The following is an 11545-nucleotide window of genomic DNA, read 5'->3' as shown; positions in this document are numbered from 1 at the left end:
TTTGAAGATAATCAAGGAGTCATTTGGAATATCTGAGTAGGGCCAGGAACTAACAAATGCAGGACACACTACTACAGATTGGAAGGTGGAGATCAGAAGATGCCAGCCTCAAGGTTATGGGGACCCCTGCATTACCAATAGGATCATGGTGTGCTTATGTTGTTTGGGTGACATGAGTGTGCCATGAGCCATTTCCCGTGCATAATTTATCCAGCTTCCCTTGTTTTAGCAGATAAAACACAATTTCAAACGGGCATCCATGGAAAATAGCACCGAGGTGAACGAGTTTAGACTCTTGGGGCTGACTGATATTCCAGAGCTGCAAGTCCCCCTCTTCATAATGTTCACGCTTATTTATTTCATCACCCTCATTGGAAACCTAGGGATGATCACGTTGATTCTGCTGGACTGTCATCTCCACACTCCGATGTACTTTTTCCTTAGTAATCTCTCTTTGGCTGACTGTGTTTACTCCTCTGCTGTTACTCCCAAAGTGATGGCTGGGCTTCTCACAGGGGAGAAGATTATTTCCTATGGGGGATGTGTTGCTCAAATGTTCTTCTTTGTGGCTTTTGCCAGTGTTGACTGTTTCCTCCTTGCCGTCATGGCCTATGACCGTCATGCGGCAGTGTGTAAGCCCTTATGTTACACCACCACCATGACAGCCAGTGTGTGCACTCAGATGGTGATAGGCTGCTACCTCTGGGGCTTTATTGAATCAGCCGTCCACACTGGGTTCACCTTCTGCCTCTCATTCTGCCGTTCGAATGTGGTCCATCACTTTTTTTGTGATATCCCCCCAATGCTGGCTCTTTCCTGCTCTGACATCCACATGAATGAAATTGTGCTCTTTATCTTAGCATCTTTCAATGTGTGTTTTGCCCTCATAGTTATCTTGACTTCCTACGTGTTTATATTCATTGCCATCCTGAGGATGCGTTCAGCAGAAGGACGGACGAAAGCCTTCTCCACCTGTGCTTCTCACTTCACTGCCGTCACCATATTCTATGGAACTGTAATCTTCATGTACCTACAACCCAGTTCTAGTCATTCTATGGACAATGACCAAATGGCATCTGTGTTTTATACAATAGTAATTCCCATGTTGAACCCAATGGTCTACAGTCTAAGGAATAAAGAGGTTAATAATGCTTTCAAAAAAGCCATTGAGAAGTTGAAGATCTTGTTCAGCATATAATTTTAATGAGAGAGATTAGACAAACTGTGTACTTAGCTATCTATTGTTGTATAACAACCTACCCCCAAATGCGGTGGCTTAAAACAATGGTTTATTATTTTTTATAACTCTATGGGTAGGGCGTGTCCTTTGCTGATTTCCCTCAGGCTCACTCATGAGGTCAGAAGGTCCTCTGGGCTGGACAGTCTGCGAGGGCCTTGTTCACATTCCCGGATGTTGATGCTGCCTACTCTCCAGTCACCTTTGCTCTTTCAACATCCAGAGGCTGGACCAGTTTTCCTACATGACATTTTCAGGCCAGTGTGAAAGTAAAACTGCAAGGATTCCCCAGCTCACATAGCCTTTTTTCTAGCTATTGTAATGGTCGATGTCTAGGTCAGAGAAAAGCTGACCTAGATTCAGGTTTAAAGGAAGAGATTATACATGTTGAGGAAAGGTGCGGCAAAGAAACTGAAACGAGGTTAACATGCTGTAACAAAGAAAGCCATATGTAGTGGCATAAATAAAATAGACTTTTTTTTCTCAAATAGCAGGTGGTGTAAAAATGAACTAACTGCCGTGGTGCTTCGGTCATTCTGGGATCCGGGTTCCTTTCGCATTGTCTCTTTCTACCACCTTCTGGAGTGTAGGCTGTCCTCTTCACAACTGTTCTACCTGGAGGGAGAGAGAAAGAGAAGAGATGGAGGAAAACTAAACTCTCATCTGGAAAGTGATGTAGCAGCTGCACACTTCCCATCTGAGCACACTCCATTGGCAGAAACTCAGTCAACAGCCACTGTGAGCTGCAAAGACACTTGACGTTTAATCTCCAGCTCAATGAACATGTACTTATCTGAAATACCAACACGCTGTAAGAAAAAGAGAGCAGGTTTGGGGGGAATCCAGTAGTCTGCCACCCAATTTTTACCTGAACCTGAACTGCTAGATTTATACCCCCAACTGAGTCTCCGGCTCGTTTTTCCCCCTCCAGAACCTTTTGTCTAAACCTGCATTGTTTCTTTCAAAACCCTTTCTTGACCACCGCATGTAAATTGCTATTCTAAGTAATCTCTTACTCTGTTTTCGTAGAATTTAAATAAATCTGTAAAATGATGCATTTGCTCTATTACTTATTCTCTGCTTCCTCCAAATCATATGTAACATTGTATATGTAATATTTTATGAACAACACAGCCTCCAAATCGGCTATTTTATTGTGTTTGAAAAGTGGAGATTACCCTGTGATTCACTGATGTGTTGGAAGCTGTGAGAAAAAAAGCACTAACCTAGTTACCTAAGCAACCAGAAGCATAACAGGACTGCTCTGTGAGCTGTGGAAGGCTCTGGTTTGGGGTGGGAGAGAGCATGGGTTTCATTTGGGCACAAGATGCTTGAGCTATCTGCCTCTTAGATACCACCAGTACAAGTTCAGCCCTGGAAAGGGGATATAAATTCGGGAGTTATCCATGTAGATGGTATTTAAAGCCATGAGAATAAAAGAGATTCTTCCATTCTAAGAAGATATCTAAGAGATTCTTCCAGGTATCTAAGAAGCATATGATGCTCACTGTCTGGGTGATGGCACACTTATAACTTTGGCTTAAATTGGATAAAAGTAATTCATGTAACTAAGACATTTGTACCCCCATAATCTGGAAATTTTTTAAAGAGTATATTGTAAAGAAGAAGAAGCATTCCTCTTTATTTTTAATGATTCTGTTTTCTCAAAGACTAGTCTGATATCAGCATAAAATATACCAGTTTATTCATAGTATATATTTTTCCATCTTTGTACTTTTCTTCCTTCCTCTCTTCTTCCCTCCCTCTCTTTTCCCTTCCTTCCTTTCCTTCCTCTTTGTTTCTTTCTTCCTTCCTTCCCTCCTTTCTCTTCCTTCCTTCCTTTCCTTTCCCTCCCTCCCTCCCTCCCTTCCTTTCTTGACAGAGTCTCATTATGTTGCCCATGGTAGAGTGCCGTGGCATCACAGCTCAGACCAACATCCAACTCCTGGGCTTAAGCTGTTCTCTTGCCTCAGCCTCCCAAGTAGCTAGGAGTACAGGCGCCCACCACAACTATTTTTTTTTTTTTTTTTGTTGTAGTTGTCATTGTTGTTTGTCAGGCCTGGGCTGGATTTGAACCCACCAGCTCCGGTGTATGTGGCTGGCGCCCTAGCCGCTAAGCTACAGGTACCAAGCCCTTTGTACTTTCTTATTTCCAGTTCTTTACATTTAAAGTATGCCTCCTTTTAAGCAGCACATTTTTGAGTCTTGATTTGCCTATTTATTTCAGTCTTTCTAGTTTTTCTTTTTTAAGATAAACCATCCAAGCAGTTTTTATTCATTAATATTCATAAATACACACAGCAGCTTCATTAGAGATTTCAATTTTCCTTTTCAGTTTGAACGTGGAGTATCAGGAGAGCCTTTTGCATGTCAAGGTACAGAAAGCAGAGATCACCCCTGCACTGCTACCTATATTTACCTGCTAGAAGTAAAAATCAGTTAAGTGCAAATGATTATCATACATATTTTCTCTCTTTCTTTGAATGTACACAATGTAACAAGAGTGACAGACCTGAAATCACAATCACCAAACAAACTCAAGATACTTGTTGTCCACTTTCATTGGCAAATACAGCACAGAGGACAGTGTCTGCATATTGGGATGTCATCAAAGAGGAGGTGGTGGTCATTTCCTTTATTACTCTCTTTTAAATTTAGGTTTTCTAAAGCAACATCTAAAGGCATAATATCTACACAGCCCATAGCACCAAAATCTGCCATCTCCCCCCAGTTCATCCTTGTCTGAGGTGAGCTCTCTTGGCCCACTAAATGGACAGATGGAGCTCTTGGACAACCAGGCTGCAGGCTGCATGCTCACTTTCCATGGACTGGTGCTCTGTTTCAGACATTTTAGGATCACTCAACCTTGTTAAAAGAAACTGGGAATTCTGGAGAGTCTGCTGACTGCTCTCTGTATTAGCTGTGTTGGTTGTTGCTGTGGATTGTGTGATTGTAGTGGTGACACTGCTTGTGTCAGTACGCCAGGTTGCCTTGTGTGCGGTTTCCAGTTGTTGCCCGTGCTGCCTGGGCGTGCTGCCGTTCTAGCTGCAGCTGCATCTGCAGTTGTTGTAACTGAGAAACGGAAGGGCCAGAAGAATTAAGCTGTCCTCCTGCAGAATGTCTCACTCCCGACAACTGAGATAAAAGCTATAGGATCCATGGCTTCCCTATTGCTTGGAGAATGTGAACTCTGAGAAGAAGAAAGTCCACCAGTAGAATTGCTAGTAAAGTGCATGTTTGATCTACCAGCACGAGGACCTGCTAATCCCTGGCCAGGGTGAAACATTCTAGGTACGTGTGGAACACCACTCGATTCATCTAAATCTCTAGGGTCTCTGTGTTCAAGTGTAAGATGAGCTGCAAAGTCATCTGTGACATGATTAGGATCGCCTCCAGGTAATGCTGCACGTATTGGACAAATCACTTCTGTTGATGTTTCTGCATGTTCAGAAGTAACATGTTCTTGAAGAGATGTCTCCCTATAGCCCATTTTTCCACAATCGGGACAAGTAAAAGACTGTGGCTGCTCTACAGAGAAAGCTTCCCCACAATAGTACAAATCAAAATCTACCCTTGTTAATATGCACTGCATTGGGTGGTCAGTTGTATGCCTTGTTGTTGTTGCACCACTTTCATAACAAGATGCACAAAGATCGTAATCATAGCGAATTAAACACTTATATCTGCGACCTTGAAAATTTCTTTTTAAACATGCATCACAGCTGACACCTTCATGTTGGGACATCCTCGTTCAGACGGTGGCGGCGCAGCCCCTCCCTGCTCCGGCTGCAGTGTCCTCCGCTGGGTCCCGGCGCTGCCCGCCCTGGCCAGCGGACTCCCACTTGACTCCTGGGCTCAGCCGCTGGGATGGAGTGGGCAGGGGAGCGCTCCCACTGTGGTGGCGGCCGGGAGGTGGCGCGGGGCTAGTCTTTCCAGTTTATTTACATTTAACACAACTTCCTCTGTGTTAAATTGGATTTTTTTGTGTGTGTAGCAAAAAATATAGATGTAACATAAAATTTACGCTCACAACTATTTCCAAGTATACAGATTGCTGACCTGTACACTCTCTGATCTCTGGGTATGCCATTTAAGGCAATGAGTATCTCTCTCAGGACTACTTTGCAGTACCCCAGGTGTTTTTGGTAGCTTCTGGCCTCATCGTCATTTTCTTTGAAGAATCTATTAATCTCTGTCCTTATCTCCTTCTTGACCCAGCGATCACTCAGCAATAGCTTGTTTAGTTTCCCTCACTTTGTGTGGGGATGAGTGTTTCTGCTTAAATTGAGTCCTACTTTTATCCCACTGTGGTCTGCAAGGTATAATTTATATTTTAAAATTTTTGTTGAGGCTTGATTTGTGACCTAGGATGTAATTGATATTGGAGCTATGTCCATGACACAGGAGGGGACCCTTCCCCTCCATGTAATCACTGAAAGACAGAAGTTAATGAAGTCTTCACCACTGATCGCTGCACCAGCTAAAACATTCCACCTCCTCAGCTCCATGGCAGGAGAAGAGACAACTGAAATCTGTGTTTGTGTTTCAGCCCACCCAAATTGCACAAATGCATTCTGCCCACAGTCTGTTAAATAGAACTAGTAGATGTCTCTGCTGAGCCACTGTGGGACTGTCACATGGGAAGGTAAATGGAATGTTCGAGCAATATTTTTATAACCCTATCACAACAATGTCCTCAAATGATAAAATAGTATTATGGAATGCATGATATGTGCTAGAAATTGTGTATATGTTATCTGACATTCTCAGTCTTTGAGGATGACAAAATACAATTTTCTCTCTCATATGTACAAGAATTTTAAGTTTGAGGGGATTAAATAGATAAGCTGAATTTGAGGCCAAGTCATCTGACCACGCAGAAAGAATTTGTAACCACTATACTTGCTTCCCTGAGCAAGGTATGCGAAGTCTCCTTGGGGGTGTGAAAACAGAGGTGGTTGGGGAAGAAAAAAAAATTAATCTATTTCTTAGGTTAAAGAAAGAAAATTGTCAATCTTAAAGTGTGGTGGTGAGGCGAAAGATGATTTTGAGAAAAAATATTTTTCTGAGACTTCTTGAGACATCTTTGTGAAAATATAAGAAATGAAATTGAAATAGAGATAAAATAAAATTTAAAACTTTAAAATACCAAATTCTGGGAAAGATATGAAGCAATTAAATGCCTTGCAAGTGAGAACAAAATAAGAGAACAACTTTGGAAAATAGCTTCTCAGTTTCTTTTTCAATTAAACTTCTATTTACCATTCGATCAAGCCATCCTTCTCACACATATTTACCCAGATGAAATAAAAACCTCTGTTTACACAAAAAATCTTTAGGAGTATATTTAAATCAGCTTTGTTCACAGTCACCAAACACTGGAACCAACACAATGTCCTCCAACTGAGGAGTGGATAATTCCATCAGATGGAATTCTACTCTGCAATAAAAGAGATTCCGCTCAGATAAAGTAGCAATACTGATGGATCTCAAATGCATACCATCAGTAAGTGAAAGCAACAAGACGTAAGGACTACATGGAGTCTACTAGGATTCGAGTCAGGACATTCTTGCAAAGACAAAATTATACGAACAACAATTATATGAAGTCATTTACTAGTCTTCTGTAGAAGTAAGTGGGAGACGGGGTTGATGACGAAGACTTCCAGGATTTTGTTTTTGTGATGGAAGTGTTCTATAATATCTTAACTTTGGTGGTGGTCACACAACCATACATAATTGACCAAATCTTTAGAAATATACACTAAAAATGTGGTCCCTGATGTTGGTAAATTATACATTAATTAGAAGATTGAAACAACAAGCAATACAAAAGCTAGGCATTGCTTTTATGCTCAACATAACCAGCTAAATTCCCCAAAGGCAATTTAACTGCATCTTTCATGGGGAATTGGGATGAGGGACACGGATGCCCTCATGTGGGGTGTTCTCTGAGGGCTTCATTTCTCCATAATCCCCTCCTAATTCTCTTGCATTAGCCTCTGAAATCCCAACAAGACTCATGATATCCTTGTAAGACGTGTGTGTGCTGCCCTGCCTTTTTCTTCAGTGCTAAATAGCTGTCACTACCTGTAGGTCTTCTCTAAACCTGACATTTGCTAAGGCTGCAACCATGGCCAAGGCAATCATTTCAAGATTAAAATTACACTGAATGATCTTAAAATGATAGCTCCTCATCCAATTGGTTTTATAGACCTTCTCTTACTTGCTATTTACAGATGCAATTCTGTGAATTATGTAGAAGTGGTAATTTTATCATGTTTATTTTATAAATTAAAAAGGAGGGAAGTGGGGCCTCCAGACAAGACTTACTGGTGGATTGAGGAGCTTAGATGCATGGTATAGTGTTTTTTTCCTCCATCTCTTTTTTGCCTTAAAGAACTAGAAATCTTTTGACTACTACCCGTGAGACAGCATCTCTATCAGAATTTATGCATGATTCCATGACTAAATTTCCGATTTTAGACTTGTTATTCACAACTGACTTTCTTTTCCAGCAGCAAGGTAAGTGTCTCCATTCCAAACATACTTTTAGTAAATAGGGTAACGCATGCAAAAGCAGTGGGACGGCTATCTGCACTAGGTTCTTTGAGCACAGAAATAAATGCTTTAAACATTTCTTTTTCCTAAAACAGTAAGTCAAAGCTGAGATATGTCAAAACTTCCATTGGCAGGAAGTTTAGTGATACTTATGAAATATTGTTCTGTTTCCCTAAAGATGAGCAAAGAATAAGATAGGTGATGCTCTGGTGGAGGAGGTGGTAATTTTGTCTTACTCACTATCGGTTAGCCTCCCATCGGAGATGAAACAAACTAACAAACAAAAATAGCTGAAGTGTGAACTGGCAGTTCTTTAAACTACAAAATAAATGAAGCAAATCAACAAAAACAAAACTGCGTTTTCACTTTTTTCCCAATAATTCCATCCCTGTTATTAGTAGCATACCTAAACATGCTGATGATGGGCTGGCTAAGCACAGACTGATTAAGTTGAATCTGAGCTTCAGTATTAACTCTTGAATATGCTTCATGCTAGTCGTGTAATTGCGGAATAGCACATAACTTCGAATCTCTAATTCTCATAACGGTACAACCACAACAATAATAATTGCAATACCTACCACACAAGTACACAAAAATATACACACATTAATATAAAAAAGGTTTTACCATTAGTTATAGAATATACTATATTCTAAAAGTGGTTACGTGTGTTAAGGTTGGCAAGTATAAAGCTTTCATGAGCTAAGTTTACAAGCTACAGTATGGAAAGATGATAGGCAATATAGTAGTTAGCAGAACATAAACACCCTTTTTAATTTAATACCCTGTTCCTACACAAGAACCGATTCATATAATTTTACAGCATAGAGCTCACCTCTGAAACCAATCTGCAGACTGAAGGTGACCCAAACGATGCATTTTATTTTCATTTATTTATTTATTTAGGCAGAGTCTCATTTTGTCACTCTGGGTAGAGTGCCATGTGTCATAGCTCACAGCAACCTCAGACTCTCGGGTTCAAGTGATTCTTTTGCTGCAGCCTCCAAATAGCTGGGGCTACAGGCACCTGCCACAACACCCAGCTATTTTTAGTCTTGCTCTTGCTCAGGCTGGTCTCAAACTCCTGAGCTCAGGTGATCCACCCACCTTGTCCTCCTATGATTACAGGCATGAGCCACCATGCCCTGCCTCAAATGATGCATTCGAAATTCTAAATATCTGTACTCACCTAAGGGATGACAATGATAAGAAAAAGAATGAGTTTAAGAAAAGAAGACTCAAGTCAAGCTAAAATTTAAATTTCAAGGAAGAAATTAAACAAAAGAATGTGGAATAGCTGGAGTCATATGAGTGGAAAAGACATAGTGAGAATTACTGGTGGGCACAGGAAAATCTCAATGGCTGTAGAATGTGACAAAAGACAAACTGAAGAACAAAACTATAAAACTTCAGAATTTATCCACATGTGAAGCCCTGTGTGATGCCGTCCCCCTTTATCAAACTAACATGGAGACCATCACTTTCTCCCCCAAATACTACTACAATTAGCACTCATCAGGGTTTATTCCTGGTTTTAAAAATAATTCTCAAAATAATACCCTGAGATAAGTCTCACTAATATCATTAATATTTTCAATTTTCAGATAGAATAAATGACATTCAGGGATAGTAAGTCAGGACCAAGACTGCCTAGGTAGTAAGTGGGAGGTGTGTGGGGGTGATATACACATTTTCTCAGATCTCAAGCTCTATTCTTAATGTTGTATCTTCCTCTTAGAATTTCCTTTGCTGAGTTGTACATGCCCCTATTCCCTCAGTTATCCTAAGACTTCTTGTGTGCATAGATCTCTCAGCTACTTCACTGTGAAACCTCTGTCATAGACTGTACCACTAATGACAGGGAATAATTGTAAATTGGTTATAATTCAGTTTGATTTATATTCTATTAAGACCATTGGATGTGAAAAATCTTTTTCCTGGGCCCAAAGATTGGCTTGACAATTAATACTTGTGTAAATACAAATAAATTAATCTTATGTGTCTCATAATTTAAATAATTGTAATAACTAACCAACCTCAGTTAAAATCATTAAATATACATGAAAACTTCTCTAGAGAAGTTTTTGGTACTTGAATAACACAAAAGAATAAGCTTTTACTAGACCAAGGAAAACTGAATTAATAGATCCATGCCAGATAGGTCATCTTGGACATTAGTAAATGTTTTATGTATCAATTTATAAAATTTGTAATTGGGAGATGATCCATAAAGATCCTTTAAATTCAACAGAATGTAACTCTAGATTATTAATGCACTAAATGTATTTTCAGCCTTATGTTTTAGATCTACAGAATTATAAAGTACAAATTTTTGCTGTAGTTAAATAACACACTTGATATGTATAGATTTCTAAATCTCTTTTTTTATTTATCACTTTAATCCTTTGTTTCTTGTTGCTAAAGGATGTCTTCTCATTCACAAATAACATTGATGGAGAATTGTACGGAAGTGACACAGTTCATTCTCCTAGGACTAACCAATGCCCCAGAAATTCAGGCCCCCCTCTTTGTGCTATTCACTCTCATTTATCTCGCCACTCTGCTCGGGAACCTGGGGATGATGGTGTTGATCCTGTTGGACTCTCGTCTCCACACTCCCATGTATTTTTTCCTCAGTAACCTGTCGCTAGTGGACTTGGGATACTCCTCAGCTGTCACTCCCAGTGTCATCGCTGGGCTCTTTACAGGAGACAAGGTCACCTCCTACAATGCATGTGCTGCTCAAATGTTCTTTTTTGCAGCTTTTGCCACTGTAGAAAATTACCTGTTGGCATCAATGGCCTATGACCGCTATGCAGCAGTGTGCAAACCTCTGCATTATACCACGACCATGACAACAAGGGTGTGTGCTCATCTGGCCATAGGCTCCTACATCTGTGGTTTCCTGAATGCCTCCATCCACATTGGAGACACATTCAGTCTCTCTTTCTATGAGGTCAATGTAGTCCATCACTTTTTCTGTGATGTTCCAGCAATCATGGCTCTATCCTGCTCTGATAATTACATTAGTGAAATGATTCTGGTTTTCATGTCAAGCTTTAATGTCTTCTTTGCTCTTCTGGTTATTTTAATCTCCTACATGTTCATATTTGTCACCATCTTAAAGATGCACTCAGCTCAGGGATACCAGAAGGCCTTGTCCACCTGTGCTTCTCACCTCACTACAGTCTACATCTTCTATGGGGCAGTCATCTTCATGTACTTACAGCCCAGCTCCAGTCACTCCATGGACACAGATAAATTGGCATCTGTGTTCTATGCTATGGTCATCCCCATGCTGAACCCTGTGGTCTACAGCTTGAGGAACAAAGAAGTCAAGTGTGCATTCAAGAAGGTAGTTAAGAGGGCAAAATTTTCTCTATAATTGAGATTTGAACATTGCAGTATGCACTACAATGCATCTCAAACCTTCCTTCATTCATCTCAGACATTCTTCATGCAATGAATTATATTAAACACACAAAGCATCTAAATTCCTAAGGTGATATTCTTACCTCTTCAGAGCTCCATTGTCTAGTACAAAAATATTCTCAGAAATATATGCCTGAATGAAGAAGGCTAAAGGGAAATGTCAGAAGTTTTTGGACTTGCTTGTCAAACCTTAGGAATGATGTTTCATTTAATAAACAGGAGGACACAAAAGCCCATGAACAAAAGTACATGTCCGTAACCCTTTGGGGCACATAGACATCAGAGAAATCTGTCAGAGGTAAATGAAATGTG

The 11545-nt window shown here is 40.3% G+C and overlaps 2 protein-coding genes and 1 pseudogene across 2 annotated transcripts; 2 read left to right on the top strand and 1 right to left on the bottom strand.

Moving 5' to 3' along the window:
• Positions 1 to 259: 259 nt before the first annotated feature.
• On the top strand, positions 260 to 1198 carry LOC100943942 (olfactory receptor 5B2-like). The gene has a single exon (XM_003801397.1). The coding sequence runs from the start codon at positions 260 to 262 to the stop codon at positions 1196 to 1198; it is 939 nt and encodes a 312-aa protein (XP_003801445.1).
• Positions 1199 to 3845: 2647 nt separating this feature from the next.
• On the bottom strand, positions 3846 to 5009 carry LOC100956346 (annotated as a pseudogene).
• A 5241-nt stretch (positions 5010 to 10250) lies between these two features.
• Positions 10251 to 11186, top strand: LOC100956035 (olfactory receptor 5B2-like). Its single transcript, XM_003801356.2, has one exon. The coding sequence runs from the start codon at positions 10254 to 10256 to the stop codon at positions 11184 to 11186; it is 933 nt and encodes a 310-aa protein (XP_003801404.1). The 5' UTR covers positions 10251 to 10253.
• The last annotated feature ends 359 nt before the right edge of the window (positions 11187 to 11545 follow it).

Source organism: Otolemur garnettii, unplaced genomic scaffold, assembly GCF_000181295.1.
Source record: "Otolemur garnettii isolate 467f Iridium unplaced genomic scaffold, OtoGar3 scaffold00209, whole genome shotgun sequence".
Lineage (NCBI taxonomy): Eukaryota > Metazoa > Chordata > Mammalia > Primates > Galagidae > Otolemur > Otolemur garnettii.
This window is presented reverse-complemented; position numbering and strand designations above follow the sequence as displayed.

Excerpts from the sequence above, each read along its gene's own strand:
- LOC100943942 (XM_003801397.1), top strand. The coding sequence starts at position 260 with ATGGAAAATAGCACCGAGGTGAACGAGTTTAGACTCTTGGGGCTGACT.
- LOC100956035 (XM_003801356.2), top strand. The coding sequence starts at position 10,254 with ATGGAGAATTGTACGGAAGTGACACAGTTCATTCTCCTAGGACTAACC.